General features: G+C 41.2%; 1 protein-coding gene across 1 annotated transcript in view; it reads left to right on the forward strand.

The window, feature by feature from the left end:
• The window catches only part of LOC132820887 (coagulation factor X-like), a 75,025-nt gene extending 57,213 nt beyond the window's left edge, over nt 1-17,812 (forward strand). Inside the window, exon 10 of the mRNA XM_060833246.1 lies at nt 17,157-17,812. Coding sequence (XP_060689229.1) covers nt 17,157-17,812 — 656 coding nt within the window. The remainder of the gene's footprint in view (nt 1-17,156) is intronic.
• Nucleotides 17,813-18,919: the final 1,107 nt, after the last annotated feature.

The raw sequence follows: 18,919 nt of genomic DNA on the forward strand, positions 1-18,919 counted from the left end.
CCACGCAGGTCAGTAATAAACAGTACAATGACTGCTGCCCACACAGGTCAGTAATAACCTGTGCTGTAACTGCTACCCACGCGGATTAGCAATAAACAGCTACCAACACAGGTCAGTAATAAACATTACAATATCTGCAATACACACAGGTTAGCAATGAACCACTACCCATTCAGGACAATAATAAATAGTACAATAACTGCTACCCAGAGAGGTCAGTAATAAACTGTATTAAACTGCAGGTCATTAATGAACAGTACAACAACTGCGCTCCATGCAGGTCAATAATAAACTGCTACCCACATACGTCAGTAATAAACAGTGCAATAACCGCTACCCACGCATGTCAGTAATAAACAGTGCAATATCTGATACCCACACAGGTCAGTAATGAACAGGACAATGACTGCTAACCACATGGATCAGCAATTATCAGCTATCCCCTCAGGTCAGTAATAAACAGCTCAATAACCTGCTACCCACACAGGTCAGTTATCAACAGGACAATAACTGCTGCCCACGCACATCAGCAATAAACAGTACAATAACTGCTACCCACGCAGGTCAGTAATAAACTGCAATAAACTGCTACCCACTCAGGCCAGTAATAAACAGCACAATAACTACTACACACGCAGGTCAAAAAAAACAGTACAATAACTACTACCCACACAGGTCAGTAATAAACAGTACAATAACTGCTACCCACACAGGTCAGTAAAAACAGTATAATAACTGCTACCCACACAGGTCAGTAATAAACAGGACAATAACTGCGACCAATGCAGGTCAGTAATTAACTGCAATAAACTGCAATAATCAATACAGGTCAGTAATAAACAGTTACCCACTCAGGTCATGAATAATCATGACAATAACTGCTACCCATGCATGTCAGCAATAAACAGTACAATTACTGCTACCCACTCAGGTCAGTAATAAACAGTACAATGACTGCTGCCCACGGAGGTCAGTAATAACCTGTGCTGTAACTGCTACCCACGCGGATTAGCAATAAACAGCTACCAACACAGGTCAGTAATAAACATTACAATATCTGCAATACACACAGGTTAGCAATGAACCGCTACCCATTCAGGACAATAATAAACAGTACAATAACTGCTACCCACGCAGGTTAGTACTAAACAGGACAATAACTGCTATCCATGCACGTCAGTAATATGCAGTATAATAACTGCAACACACGCAGGTCAGTAATAAACTGGAATAAACTGCTACCCACTCAGGGCATTAAAAATACAGTACAATAACTGCTATCCATGAAGGTCAGTAATAAACAGTGCAATAACTGCTACCCACTCAGGTCTGTAATAAACAGTACAATGACTGCTAGCCACGCAGGTCAGTAATAAACAGTACAATGACTGCTCCCCACTCAGATCAGTAATAATCTGTACCGTAACTGCTACCCATGCAGATCAGCAATAAACAGCTACCAACACAGGTCAGTAATAAACATTACAATATCTGCTACCCACACAGGTTAGCAATGAACCCCTACCCATTCAGGACAATAATAAACAGTACAATAACTGCTACCCACACAGGTCTGCAATAAACAGTACAATAACCGCTAGCCACACAAGTAGTAATAAATTGCTACACACACAGGTTAGCAATGAACCACTACCCATTCAGGACAATAATAAACAGTACAATAGCTGGGACCCAGGAAGGTCAGTAATAAACAGTACAATAACTGCTACACACACAGGTCAGTAGCAAACTGTGATAAACTGCTGCCCACTCGGGTCAGTAATAAACAGTACAATAACTGCGATCCATGCAGAACAGTAATAAACTGCTACACAGACAGGTCAGTAATAAACAGGACAATAACTGCTACCCAATCAGATCAGTAATAAAAAGTACAATAATGGCTACCCACGCAGGTCAGTAATAAACAGGACAATGACTGCTAACTACTAAGGTCACTAATGAACAGTACAATAACTGCAACCCACACAGGTCAGTAATAAACAGAACAATAACTGCTCCCCACGCAGGTCAGCAATAAACTGCTACCCAGACAGGTCAGTAATAGACAGTACAATAAATGTTACCCACGCAGGTCAGTAATAAACAGTACAATAACTGCTATCCACACAGGTCAGCAATAAACTGCTACCCAGACAGGTCAGTAATAGACAGTACAATAACTGTTACCCACGCAGGTCAGTAATAAACAGCACAATAACTGCTACCCAGACAGGTCAGTAATAAACAGAATAATAACTGCTACCAACGCAGGTCAGTAATAAACAGTACAATAACTGCTACCCACGCAGGTCAGTAATAACCTGTACCGTAACTGCTACCCACAAGGATCAGCAATAAATAGCTACCAACACAGGTCAGTAATAGACATTATAATATCTGTTAACCACACAGGTTAGCAATGAACCACTACCCATTCAGGACCATAATAAACAATACAATAACTGCTACCCACGAAGGATAGTAGTAAACAGCACAATAACTGCTACCCACACAGGTCAGTAATAAACTGCTATACACACAGGTCAGTAATAAACAGTACAATAACTGCTACACACACAGGTCAGTAGCAATCTGAGATAAACTGCTGCCCACTCAGGTCAGTAATAAACAGTACAATAACTGTGATCCATGCAGAACAATAATAAACTGCTTCACAGACAGGTCAGTAATAAACAGTAAAATAACTGCCACCCACACAGTTCTGCAGTAAACAGTACAATAATCGCGGGCCAAGCAGATCAGTAATAAATTGCTACCCAGTCAGGTCAGTGATAAACAGAACAATAACTGCTGCCCATGCGAGTCAGTAATAAACAGAACAATAACTGCTACCCACGCGAGTCAGTAATAAACAGTGCAATAACTGCTACCCACGCAGGTCAGCAATAAACTGCTACCCAGACAGTACAATAAGTGCTACCCCGACAGGTCAGTACTAAACAGTACAATAACTGCCACCCACGCAGGTCAGTGATAAACAGGACAATCACTGCTAACTACTAAGGTCAGTAATGAACTGTACAATAACTGCAACCCACGCAGGTCAGTAATAAACTGCTACCCACGCAGGTCAGTAATGCACTGTAATAAACATCTACCCAGACAGGTCAGTAATAAAAAGTACAATAACTGCTACCCAATTAGATCAGTGATAAACAGTACAATAACTTATACCCACGCAGGTCAGTAATAAACTGCAACCCGGACACTCAGTAATAAACAGTACAATATCTGCTACCCATACACAGGTCAGTAATAAAAAGTATAATAACTGCTACCCACGCATGTCAGTAATAAACAGTGCAATAACTGCTACTCAAGCAGGTCAGTAATAAACTGCAATAAACTGCTACCCACGCAGGTCACTAATAAAGAGTACAATAACTGCTACGCACACAGGTCAGTAATAAACAGTACAATAATTGCTACCCACGCACGTCAGTAATAAACTGCTACCCAGACAGGTCAGGAATAAACAGTACAATACTGCTACGTATGCAGGTCAGTAATTAACAGGACAATAACTGCTACCCATGCAGGTCAGTAATAAACAGTAAAATAACTGCCACCCGCACAGGTCTGCAGTAAGCAGTACAATAACAGCTAGCCACGCAGGTCAGTAATAAAATGCTACCCAGTCAGGTCAGTAATTAACAGTACAATAACTGCTACCCAATTAGATCAGTAATAAACTGCTACCCACACAGGTCAGTAATAAACAGTACAATAATTGCTACCCACACAGGTCTGTAGTAAACAGTACAATAACAGTTAGCCATGAAGCTCAGATGTAAACAGTACAATAACTGCGGCTCAAGCAGGTCAGTAATAAACAGTGCAATAACTGCTACCCACACAGGTATCTAATAAACCGTACAATAAATGGTCCCCAGGCAGGTAATTAATAAAAAGTACAACAACTGCGATCCACACAGGTCAGTAACAAACCGCTACCCACTAGGCCAGCAATAATCGTGACAATAACTGCTACCCACGCACATCAGTAATAAACAGTACAATAACAGCTACCCATGCAGGTCAGTAATGAACAGTACAATGACTGCTAACCACTCAGATCAGTAATAAACAGTACAAAATTGTTACCCACGCACGTCAGTAATAAACTGCGACCCATACAGGTCATTAATAAATAGTACAATAACTGCTACCCACTCAGGTCAGTAATAAACAGTACAATAACTGCTACCCACGCGGATTAGCAATAAACAGCTACCAACACAGGTCAGTAATAAACATTACAATATCTGCAATATACACAGGTTAGCAATGAACCGCTACCCATTCAGGACAATAATAAACAGTACAATAACTGCTACCCAATCAGGTAAGTAATAAACAGTACAATAACTGCTACCCACGCAGGTCAGTAATAAACAGTACAATAACCGCTAACCAATCAGATCAGTAATAAACAGTACAATAACTGCTACCCACGCAGGTCAGGAATAAACAGTAAAATAACTGCCACCCACACAGGTCTGCAGTAAACAGTACAATAACTGCTAGCCACGCAGGTCAGTAATAAATTGCTACCCAGTCAGGTCAGTAATGAACAATACAATAACTGCTACCCATTTAGATCAGTAATAAACAGTACAATATCTGCTACCCAAACAGGTCTGTAATAAAAAGTATAATAACCGGTACCCATGCATACCAAAAATAAACGGCTACCCACACAGTTCAATAATACACAGTACAATAACTGCTACCCAGGCAGGTTAGTACTAAACAGGACAATAACTGCTACCCATGCACGTCAGTAATATGCAGTATAATAACTGCAACACACGCAGGTCAGTAATAAACTGGAATAAACTGCTACCCACTCAGGGCATTAAAAATACAGTACAATAACTGCTATCCATGCAGGTCAGTAATAAACAGTACAATAACTGCTACCAACTCAGGTCAGTAATAAACAGTACAATGACTGCTAGCCATGCAGGTCAGTAATAAACAGTACAATAACTGCTACGCACTCAGATCAGTAATAATCTGTACCGTAACTGCTACCCACAAGGATCAGCAATAAACAGCTACCAGCACAGGTCAGTAATAAACATTACAATATCTGCTACACACACAGGTTAGCAATGAACCCCTACCCATTCAGGACAATAATAAACAGTACAATAGCTGCGACCCAGGAGGGCAGTAATAAACAGTACAATAACTGCTGCTCACTCAGGTCAGTAATAAACTGCTGCCCACTCAGATCAGTATTAAACAGTACAATAACTGCTACCCACACAGGTCTGCAATAAACAGTACAATAACCGCTAGCCACACAGGTAGTAATAAATTGGTACACACACAAGTTAGCAATGAACCACTACCCATTCAGGACAATAATAAACAGTACAATAGCTGGGACCCAGGAAGGTCAGTAATAAACAGTACAATAACTGCTACACACACAGGTCAGTAGCAAACTGTGATAAACTGCTACCCACTCGGGTCAGTAATAAACAGTACAATAACTGCGATCCATGCAGAACAGTATTAAACTGCTACACAGACAGGTCAGTAATAAACAGGACAATAACTGCTACCCAATCAGATCAGTAATAAAAAGGACAATAACTGCGAACCATGGAGAACAGTAATAAACTGCTACACACGCAGGTCAGTAATAAACAGTACAATAACTGCTACCCAATTAGATCAGTAATAAACAGTACAATAACGGCTACCCACGAAGGTCAGTAATAAACAGGACAATGACTGCTAACTACTAAGGTCACTAATGAACAGTACAATAACTGCAACCCACACAGGTCAATAATAAACAGAACAATAACTGCTACCCACGCAGGTCAGCAATAAACTGCTACCCAGACAGGTCAGTGATAAACAGAACAATAACTGCTACCCACGCGAGTCAGTAATAAACACTGCAATAACTGCTACCCACGCAGGTCAGCAATAAACTGCTACCCAGACAGGTCAGTAATAGACAGTATAATAAATGTTACCCACGCAGGTCAGTAATAAACAGTACAATAACTGCTATCCACACAGGTCAGCAATAAACTGCTACCCAGACAGGTCAGTAATAGACAGTACAATAACTGTTACCCACGCAGGTCAGTAATAAACAGCACAATAACTGCTACCCAGACAGGTCAGTAATAAACAGAATAATAACTGCTACCAACGCAGGTCAGTAATAAACAGTACAATAACTGCTACCCACGCAGGTCAGTAATAACCTGTACCGTAACTGCTACCCACAAGGATCAGCAATAAATAGCTACCAACACAGGTCAGTAATAGACACTACAATATCTGTTAACCACACAGGTTAGCAATGAACCACTACCCATTCAGGGCCATAATAAACAATACAATAACTGCTACCCACGAAGGATAGTAATAAACAGAACAATAACTGCTACCCATGCGAGTCAGTAATAAACAGTGCAATAACTGCTACCCACGCAGGTCAGCAATAAACTGCTACCCAGAGAGTACAATAAGTGCTCCCCCGACAGGACAGTACTAAACAGTACAATAACTGCTACCCACGCAGGTCAGTAATAAACAGCACAATAACAACTATACATGCAGGTCAGGAATAAACAGCACAATAACTGCTACACACGCAGGTCAGTAATTAATTGTAATAAACTGCTACCCACGCAGGTCAGTAATAAACTGCTACCCACGCAGGTCAGTAATGCACTGTAATAAACATCTACCCAGACAGGTCAGTAATAAAAAGTACAATAACTGCTACCCAATTAGATTAGTAATAAACAGTACAATAACTTATACCCACGCAGGTCAGTAATAAACTGCAACCCGGACACTCAGTAATAAACAGTACAATATCTGCTACCCATACACAGGTCAGTAATAAAAAGTATAATAACTGCTACCCACGCATGCCAAAGATAAACGGCTACCCACACAGCTCAGTAATACACAGTACAATAACTGCTACCCACGCATGTCAGTAATAAACAATGCAATAACTGCTACCCACGCAGGTCAGTAATAAACAGTACAATTATTGCTACCCACGCACGTCAGTAATAAACTGCTACCCAGACAGGTCAGGAATAAACAGTACAATACTGCTACGTATGCAGGTCAGTAATTAACAGGACAATAACTGCTACCCATGCAGGTCAGTAATAAACAGTAAAATAACTGCCACCCGCACAGGTCTGCAGTAAGCAGTACAATAACAGCTAGCCACGCAGGTCAGTAATAAAATGCTACCCAGTCAGGTCAGTAATAAACAGTACAATAACTGCTACCCAATTAGATCAGTAATAAACTGCTACCCACACAGGTCAGTAATAAACAGTACAATAATTGCTACCCACACAGGTCTGTAGTAAACAGTACAATAACAGTTAGCCATGAAGCTCAGGATGTAAACAGTACAATAACTGCGGCTCAAGCAGGTCAGTAATAAACAGTGCAATAACTGCTACCCACGCAGGTAACTAATAAACCGTACAATAAATGGTCCCCAGGCAGGTCATTAATAAAAAGTACAACAACTGCGATCCACACAGGTCAGTAATAAACTGCTACCCACTAGGCCAGCAATAATCGTGACAATAACTGCTACCCACGCACATCAGTAATAAACAGTACAATAACAGCTACCCATGCAGGTCAGTAATGAACAGTACAATGACTGCTAACCACTCAGATCAGTAATAAACAGTACAAAATTGTTACCCATGCACGTCAGTAATGAACTGCGACCCATACAGATCAGTAATAAACAGTACAATAACTGCTACCCACTCAGGTCAGTAATAACTGTACAATAACTGCTACCCACGCGGATTAGCAATAAACAGCTACCAACACAGGTCAGTAATAAACATTACAATATCTGCAATACACACAGGTTAGCAATGAACCGCTACCCATTCAGGACAATAATAAACAGTACAATAGCTGCTACCCACGAAGGTCAGTAATAAACAATACAATAACTGCTACCCACACAGGTCAGTAATAAACTGTAATAAACTGCTACCCAGACAGTTCAGTAATAAACAGTACAATAAGTTCTAGCCACGCAGGTCAGTAATAAACAGTACAATAAATGGTATCAACACAGGACAGTAAAAAACTGCCACCCAGACAGGTCAGTAATAAACAGTACAATAACTGTTACCCACACAGGTCAGTAATAAACAATACACTAACTGCTACCTATTGCAGGTCAGTAATAAACTGTAATAAACTGCTTCCCACTCTGGTCAGTAATAAACGGTGCAATAAATGCTACCATGTAGGTAACAATTAAACCATACAATAACTGGTCTACATGCAGGTCATTAATAAACAGTACAATAACTGTTACCCACACAGGTCAGTAATAAACAGTACAATAACTGCTACAATAACAGGTCAGTAATAAACCGTGCAATAACTGCTTCCCACTCAGATCAGTAATAAACAGTACAATAACTGCTACCCACACAGGTCTGCAATAAACAGTACAATAACCGCAAGCCACACAGGTAGTAATAAATTGCTACACACACAGGTTAGCAATGAACCCCTACCCATTCAGGACAATAATAAACAGTACAATAGCTAGGACCCAGGAAAGTCAGTAGTAAACAGTACAATAACCGCTACACACACAGGTCAGTAGCAAACTGTGATAAACTGCTGCCCACTCGGGTCAGTAATAAACAGTACAATAACTGCGAACCATGGAGAACAGTAATAAACTGCTACACACGCAGGTCAATAATAAACAGTACAATAACTGCTACCCACTCAGATCGGTAAGAAACTGCTACCCACGCACATCAGTAAAAAATAGCACAATACCTGCTACCCATGCAAGTCAGTATTAAAGAATGCTATAACTGCTACCCACACAGGTCAGTAATAAACAATACACTAACTGCTACCTATTGCAGGTCAGTAATAAACTGTAACAAACTGCTTCCCACTCTGGTCAGTAATAAACAGTGCAATAAATGTTACCCATGCAGGTAACAATTAAACCATACAATAACTGGTCTCAAGGCAGGTCATTAATAAACAGTACAATAACTGCTATCCACACAGGTCAGTAATAAACAATACAATAACTGCTACCCACGCAGGTCAGTAATAAACCGTGCAATAACTGCTTCCCACTCAGATCAGTAATAAACAGTACAATAACTGCAACCCACACAGATCAGAAATAAGCTGTTACCCACACAGGTCAGTAATAAACATTAAAATAACTGCTACCCAAACAGGTTAGCAATAAACTGCTACCCACTCAGGTCCGTAATAAACAGAGCAATAACTGCCACCCATGCAGATAACTAATCAACTGCACAATAACTGTTCCCAAGGCAGGTCAGTAATAAACAGTACAAAACTGCTACCCATGCACATTAGTAATGAACTGTAATAAACTGCTACCCACTCAGGTCAGTAATAAACAGTACAATAACTGCTACCCATGCAGGTCAGTAATAAACTGCTACCCACACAGGTCAGTAATAAACAGTACAATAACTGCTACCCATGCAGGTCAGTAATAAACTGCTACCCACTCAGGTCAGTAATAAACAGAACAATAACTGCTACCCACGCAGGTCAGTAATAAACTGCTACCCACACAGGTCAGTAATGAACATTGCAATAGCTGCTACCCACACAGGTCAGTAATGCACTGTAATAAACTGCTACCCAGATAGGTTGGTAATAAACAGTGAAATAACTGCTACCCACGCAGGTCAGTAATAAACTGTACAATAACTGCTACCCACGCATGTCAGTAATTAACTGCTACCCATTCAGGTCAGTAATAAACAGTACAATAACTGGAATCCAGACAGGTCACTAATAAACAGTACAACAACTGCTACCCACTCAGGTCAGTAATATACAGAACAATAACTGCTACCCACTCAGATCAGTAATTAACAGTACAATAACTGCTCCCCGCTCTGGTCAGTAAAAAACTGTAATAAACTGCTTCCCACTCAGGTGAGTAATACAAAGAGCAATAACCGCTATCCATGCAGGTAAATAATAAACTATACATAAACTGGTCCCCAGGCAGGTCATTAACAAACAATACAATAACTGCTACGCACGCAGGTCAGTAATAAACTGCCAACCCCTCAGGTCAATAATAAACAGTACAATAACTGCTACCCACTCAGATCGGTAAGAAACTGCTACCCACGCACATCAGTAAAAAATAGCCAACCCCTCAGGTAAATAATAAACAGTACAATACCTGCTACCCATGCAAGTCAGTATTAAAGAATGCAATAACTGCTACCCACAAAGGGTCAGTATTAAACAGTACAATAACTGCTGCCCACACAGGTCAGTAATAAACAATACACTAACTGCTACCTATTGCAGGTCAGTAATAAACTGTAACAAACTGCTTCCCACTCTGGTCAGTAATAAACAGTGCAATAAATGCTACCCATGCAGGTAACAAATAACCATACAATAACTGGTCTCCAGACAGGTCATTAATAAACAGTACAATAACTGCTACCCACACAGGTCAGTAATAAACAGAACAATAAGTGCTACCCATGCAGGTCAGTAATAAACCGTGCAATCCACTCAGATCAGTAATAAACAGTACAATAAGTGCTACCCATGCAGGTCAGTAATAAACTGTGCAATAACTGCTACCCACTCAGGTCAGTAATAAACAGTACAATAACTGCAACCCACACAGATCAGAAATAAGCTGTTACCCACACAGGTCAGTAATACACATTAAAATAACTGCTACCCACACAGGTTAGCAATAAACTGCTACCCACTCAGGTCCGTAATAAACAGAGCAATAACTGTTATCCACTAAGGTCAGTACTAACATTACAATAACTGCTACACACGCACAACAGTAATAAACAGTGCAATAACTGCAACCCATGCACATCAGTAATAAATATTGCAATAACTGCTACCCACGCACATCAGTAATAATCAGTGCAATTACTGCTACCCACACAGGTCAGTAATAAACAGTACAGTAACTGCTACCTATGCAGGTCAGTAATAAACCATATAATAACTGCTACCCACTCAGATCAGTAATAAACAGTGCAATAACTGCTACCCACACAGGTCAGTAATAAACATTACAATAACTGCTACCTACACAGGTTAGCATTAAAGTGCTACCCACTCAGGTCAGTAATAAACAGTGCAATAACTGCTACCCATGCAGGCCAGTAATAAACATGACAATAACTGCTACCCATGCAGGTCATTAATAAACAGTACAATGACTGCTGCCTACTCAGATCAGTAATAAACAGTACCGTAACTGCAACCCACAGGGATCTGTCATAAACTGCTACCCTCTCAGGTCAATAATAAACACTACAATAACTGCTACCCATGCAGGTCACTAATAAACAGAACAATAACTGCTACCCACACAGGTTAGTAATAAACACAACAATATCTGCTACCCACTCAGATCAGTAATAAACAGTACAATAACTGCTACACACTCAGATCAGGAATAAACTGTTACCCACACAGGCCAGTAATAAACATTACAATAACTGCAACCCACACAGGTTAGCATTAAACTGCTACCCACACAGGTCAGTAATAAACATTACTATAACTGCTACCCACACGGATTAACAATAAACTGCTATCCACGCAGGTCAGGAATAAACTGTAATAAACTGCTACTCACTCAGGTCATCAATAAACAGTACAACAACTGCTACCCACACAGGTCAGTAATAAATAGTACAATAACTGCTACCCACACAGGTCAGTAATAAACCGTACAGTAACTGCTACCCACACAGGTCAGTAATAAACTGCTACCCACACAGGTCAGTAATAAACAGTACAATAACTGCTACACGCGCATGTCAGTAATGAACAGTACAATGACTGCTACCCAATCAGATCAGTAATAAACAGTACAATAAATGCTACCAACGCAGGACAGTAATAGACTGCCACCCAGACAGGTCAGTAATAAACAGTACAATAACTGCTACCCACACAGGTCAGTAATAAACAATACACTAACTGCTACCTATTGCAGGTCAGTAATAAACTGCTTCCCACTCTGGTCAGTAATAAAGAGTGCAATAAATGCTACCATGCAGGTAACAATTAAACAGTACAATAACAGGTCTCCAGGCAGGTCAGTAATAAACATTTAAATAACTGCTACCCATGCACGTCAGCATTAAACAGTGCAATAACTGCTACCCACGCACGTCAGTAATAAATAGTGCAATAACTGCTACCCACGCATGTCAGTAATAAACAGTGCAATAACTGCTACCCACACGGGTCAGTAATAAACAGTACAATAAGTGCTACCCACGCAGGTCAGTAATAAACCGTGCAATAACTGCTACCTACTCAGATCAGTAATAAACAGTACAATAACTGCAACCCACACAGATCAGAAATAAGCTGTTACCCACACAGGTCAGTAATACACATTAAAATAACTGCTACCCACACAGGTTAGCAATAAACTGCTACCCACTAAGGTCAGTACTAAACATTACAATAACTGCTACCCACACAGGTTAGTAATAAACACAACAATATCTGCTACCCACTCAGATCAGTAATAAACAGTACAATAAGTGCTACCCACGCAGGTCAGTAATAAACCGTGCAATAACTGCTACCTACTCAGATCAGTAATAAACAGTACAATAACTGCAACCCACACAGATCAGAAATAAGCTGTTACCCACACAGGTCAGTAATACACATTAAAATAACTGCTACCCACACAGGTTAGCAATAAACTGCTACCCATGCAGGTCACTAATAAACAGAACAATAACTGCTACCCACACAGGTTAGTAATAAACACAACAATATCTGCTACCCACTCAGATCAGTAATAAACAGTACAATAACTGCTACACACTCAGATCAGGAATAAACTGTTACCCACACAGGCCAGTAATAAACATTACAATAACTGCAACCCACACAGGTTAGCATTAAACTGCTACCCACACAGGTCAGTAATAAACATTACTATAACTGCTACCCACACGGATTAACAATAAACTGCTATCCACGCAGGTCAGGAATAAACTGTAATAAACTGCTACTCACTCAGGTCATCAATAAACAGTACAACAACTGCTACCCACACAGGTCAGTAATAAATAGTACAATAACTGCTACCCACACAGGTCAGTAATAAACCGTACAACAACTGCTACCCACACAGGTCAGTAATAAATAGTACAATAACTGCTACCCACACAGGTCAGTAATAAACCGTACAGTAACTGCTACCCACACAGGTCAGTAATAAACTGCTACCCACACAGGTCAGTAATAAACAGTACAATAACTGCTACACGCGCATGTCAGTAATGAACAGTACAATGACTGCTACCCAATCAGATCAGTAATAAACAGTACAATAAATGCTACCAACGCAGGACAGTAATAGACTGCCACCCAGACAGGTCAGTAATAAACAGTACAATAACTGCTACCCACACAGGTCAGTAATAAACAATACACTAACTGCTACCTATTGCAGGTCAGTAATAAACTGCTTCCCACTCTGGTCAGTAATAAAGAGTGCAATAAATGCTACCATGCAGGTAACAATTAAACAGTACAATAACAGGTCTCCAGGCAGGTCAGTAATAAACATTTAAATAACTGCTACCCATGCACGTCAGCATTAAACAGTGCAATAACTGCTACCCACGCACGTCAGTAATAAATAGTGCAATAACTGCTACCCACGCATGTCAGTAATAAACAGTGCAATAACTGCTACCCACACAGGTCAGTAATAAACATTACAATAACTGCTACCTACACTGGTTAGCATTAAACTGCTACCCACTCAGATCAGTAATAAACAGTGCAATAACTGCTACCCCCACAGGTCAGTAATAAACATTACAATAACTGCTACCTACACTGGTTAGCATTAAACTGCTACCCACTCAGGTCAGTAATAAACAGTGCAGTAACTGCTACCCATGCAGGTCATTAATAAACAGTACAATGACTGCTGCCTACTCAGATCAGTAATAAACAGTACCGTAACTGCAACCCACAGGGATCGGTCATAAACTGCTACCCGCTCAGGTCAATAATAAACACTACAATAACTGCTACCCATGCAGGTCACTAGTAAACAGAACAATAACTGCTACCCACACAGGTTAGTAATAAACACGAGAATAAGTGCTACCCATGCAGGTCAGCAATAAACAGTACAATAACTGCTACCCATGCAGGTCAGCAATAAACAGTACAATAACTGCTACTCACTCAGATCAGTAATAAACAGCACAATAACTGCTACCCACACAGATCAGTAATAAACTGTTACCCACACAGGTCAGTAATAAACATTTCAATAACTGCAACCCACACAGGTTAGCATTAAACTGCTACCCACTCAGGTCAGTAATAAACAGTGCAAGAACTGCTACCCACACAGGTTAATAATAAACACGACAATAAGTGCTACCCACACAGGTTAATAATAAACACGACAATAAGTGCTACCCATGCAGGTCAGCAATAAACAGTACAATAACTGCTACCCACTCAGATCAGTAATAAACAGTACAATAACTGCTACCCACTCAGATCAGTAATAAACTGTTACCCACACAGGTCAGTAATAAACTGTTACCCACACAGGTCAGTAATAAACATTACAATAACTGCTACCCACACGGATTAGCAATAAACTGCTATCCACGCAGTTCAGGATTAAACTGTAATGATCAGTAATACACAGTACAATAACTGCTACCCATGCAGGTCAGTAATAAACTGTCATAAATTGCTACCGACTCAGGGCAGAAATAAACAATGCAATAACAGCTAACCATGCAGGTAACTAATAGACCGCACAATAACTGCTACCCACGCAGGTCAATAATAAACTGTAAAATAACTGCTACCCACGCAGGTCAGTAATAAACTGCTACCCACTCAGGTCAGCAATAAACAGTACAATAACTGCTACCCACGCAGGTCAGTAATAAACTGCTACCCAGACAGGTCAGCAATAAGCAGTACAATAACTGCTACCCAATTAGATCAGTAATAAGTCGTATAATAACTGCCACTCACGCAGGTCAGCAATTCACTGTAATAAACAGCTACCCATGCAGGTCAGTAATAAACAGTACAATAACTTCTCCCCACACAGGTCAGTAATTCACTGTAATAAACTGCTACCCAGGCAGATAAGTAATAAATAGTACAATAACTGCTACTCCTGCACGTCTGTAATAAACAATACAATAAGTGGTAGGCACACAGGTCAGTAGTAAACAGTACAATAACGGCTACCCACGCAGTTCAGTAATAAACAGTACAATAACTGCTACCCACACAGGTCAGTAAAATACTGCTACACACGCAGGTCAGTAATAAACAATACAATAACTGCTACACATGCAGGTCAGTAATAAACAGGACAATAACTGCTACCCACGCACGTCATGAATAAACAGTACAATAACTGCTACCCACACAGGTCAGTAAAATACTGCTACACACGCAGGTCAGTAATAAACAATACAATAACTGCTACACATGCAGGTCAGTAATAAACAGTACAATAACTGCTACCCACACAGGTCAGTAATAAACTGTAATAAGCTGTGACCCACTCAGATCAGTAATAAACAGTACAATAACTGCTACCCTTGTAGATAACTAATAAATTGTGCAATAACTGGTCCCCAGGCAGGTCATTAATAATCAGTACAATAACTGTGACCCACACAGGTCAGTAATAAACTGCGACCCACTCAGGTCAGTAATAAACATTACAATAACTACGACCCATGCTCGTCAGTAATAAACAGTGCAATAACTGCTACCCACACACGTCAGTAATGCACTGTAATAAACTGCTACCCAGACAGGTCAGAAATCAACAGTACAATATCTGCTACCCACTCAGGTCAACAAGATCTCACGACTCTTAAACTCAATCCCCCTATTAATGAAAGCCAAAACACCACAGAATTCCAGGCAGAATATTTTCCTTCTACTACCATTCACTGTCTTCTGTTGGCCAGCCAATTCTGTATCCAGACAGCTAAGTTCCCCTGTATCCCATTCCTCCTGACCTTCTGAATGAGCCTACCATGGGGAACCTTATCAAATGCCTGGCTGAAGTCCATATATACCACATCCACAGCTCAACCCTCAACAACATTTCTAGTCACATCCTCAAAGAACTCAATAAGGTTTGTGAGGCATGACCTGCCCCTCACAAAGCTGTGTTGATTGCTTTGCATCCATGAAACACATAAGGACAAATCATTATGTTAAAAGCTAAAAAGGAAGCACATACAGGCATCGGTGGGAGTCCAGAAATGGTTCGTTGTACTGATACCAGGTATGGAGGGTCCTCTGTTATGAGAGTTTGAGCCTATACTCATGGGAGGCAACCTTTAGATTAGATTACTTACAGTAGTGGAAACAGGCCCTTCAGCCCAACAAGTCCACACCGACCCTCCAAAGAACAACCCACCCAGACATTTACCCCTTCACCTAACATTACGGGCAATTTAGTATGGCCAATTCACCTAACCTACACATCTTTGGACTGTGGGAGGAAACCCACGCAGACACGGGGAGAATGTGCAAACTCCACACAGACAGTTGCCCGAGGCAGGAATCAAACTTGGGCCCCTGGCGCTGTGAGGCAGCAGTGCTAACCACTGAGCCACTGTGCCGTCGTATAAGCTTCTCAAGGAAGATGACAGGGTAGATGCGGAAAAGTTGTTTCCCCTTGTGGGAGAGGCTAGGACCAGAGAATATAATCTCAGAACATTGAAAATAGAGAGGAGGAGAAATTTCTTCTCTCAGAGAGCAGCAAACCTGTGGAATTGTTTACCAGAGAGGCCTGTTGAAGCTGGGTCATTATGTCTACTCAAGACTGAGATAAAAACAGGTTTGTAAACAGTGAAAGAGAATCAAGGTAACAAGAAGTAACATGGAGTTCAGGAGTCTCTTTCATTTCATTGCTTGTCAGTAACTTGCTGTACATTTGGCAGTTGAATGAATAATACCGGACATTTGTACAACACTGAGGCACTGACCAGTTGACAGGTATCTCTTGTTAACCTCCTCAGGTGAATTTAATGTCAGGGAAGACGAGCACACAGAACAGCGGCTTGAGGTCGAGGCAGTCATCGCTCACCCGCATTTCCTGCGCAGAAATTACGACAACGATATTGCGGTCCTGCAATTGAAGAAGCCTATGCAGTTCAACCAGAACGTTGTGCCGATCTGCCTGCCCCAGAAAGACTTTGCAAACAGGGTGCTGATGAACTCACCGAATGCCTTGGTCAGTGGTTGGGGCCACGTCGTTTACCACGGGATGTCAGCTGACAAGCTCCAGCGCATCATGGTGCCGTATATTGATCGGACGGAATGCGTCGAGTCCAGCAGGCACCAGGTGTCTCCGAACATGTTCTGCGCTGGCTACAAGAACAAGAGCAAAGATGCTTGCCAAGGGGACAGTGGTGGGCCCCACGTCACAGAACACAAGCGCACCTGGTTCTTGACTGGTATTGTCAGCTGGGGAGAAGGATGCGCCCAGCAGGGCAAATATGGCATCTATACCAAGGTGTCAAGATACGTCAGTTGGCTCAAACTGATCATTAGACATGTGTCTACTAATCAAAACAGGGAGGACACCCTAGAGCTCAGTGAGAGCGCCCCTACCCATAAGCCAGAAGCTCTGCGCTCAGCTTTGCCCCCGCCAGGACATGCCAGTGACCACTAACCCATCATTGCTGAAATAATGATCACGCTTTAATGGATCCTGCAGAACCAAATTCAGGTTGCGCCAACTCCACAAAATCTCAGTTGTCCTCAGACTAGCTTATCCACCTTGGACCCAAATCTTAGCGGTCATCATCGTTAATATTGTTTGAAAGTAACAATGATCTCTGGTGGCCAGTCACCTGCAGTGCAGTCAATCAGGGGCTTGCTATCAGGGATACCTTTTCTAACCTCCATGGAGTGGCTGCTGCAGTCTTCTCATTTTGACTGAAATGACAAAACCTTTGGATCTTGACATGCTGTTCTCACCTTGTAGAAACGACATCTTAACGATCATGCCCTGCTAGATGGGGAGGGGGGGGGGGGGCAACTTGAGTTTTTATAATGTACAAAGTACTAATTCCTTATTAACTAGCTCGCTAACCCTGAAGTATTAATTTTATAAGTGTGGATTCTCATTCCCACCATTCGGTGATACCTGTACCATGATTTTTAAAGTAATAAAACATAATTTTTGTTTCACGTTTGTACATGCATAATCCCAATTCTTATTTCATTCTCTGGCTGGTAATTAAAAAGTGAACGACAATCTGAATGTTTCTGCTTTGCAGTCTGTGAGAATTCTTTGATCTAATTGGCTGCTCAGTCCACTTGACAATATCAACACTATGAATCTTCGAAAGATAACAGCAACTTGGGAGTAGGATCACACTCACTGTAAAAGCACTGCAAGCAGCTTTCTCCAGAGAGAGCATGTGAGTTCTGCTGACTACCCTTTGAGTTTACAAAGAAGTTTGAACTTACAACTGTCTCCTAACCGTCACATGCAATGCCTAAGTTATAATTTCAATGGTCAGTGAAAAATGGGGTCCTGGTTGGGTCTATGGACCTGCCTTCAGTGGGGTTTAGAGGATTGAGAGGAGATCTCATTGAAATGTACACTATTCTAGCTGGACAGACTGAATGTGGGATGATGCTTGCCCTGGTTGGGGTTGGGGGTGGGATGGAGTCCAGCACACAGGATCTCACTCTCAGGACATAGGCCACGTCATTTTGGGCTGACGGGCAGATAAATTTTAACTCAAAGGGTGGTGATTGTGTGGATTTC

The sequence above is a fragment of the Hemiscyllium ocellatum genome, chromosome 12, assembly GCF_020745735.1.
Source record: "Hemiscyllium ocellatum isolate sHemOce1 chromosome 12, sHemOce1.pat.X.cur, whole genome shotgun sequence".
NCBI classification, from domain to species: Eukaryota; Metazoa; Chordata; class Chondrichthyes; order Orectolobiformes; family Hemiscylliidae; genus Hemiscyllium; species Hemiscyllium ocellatum.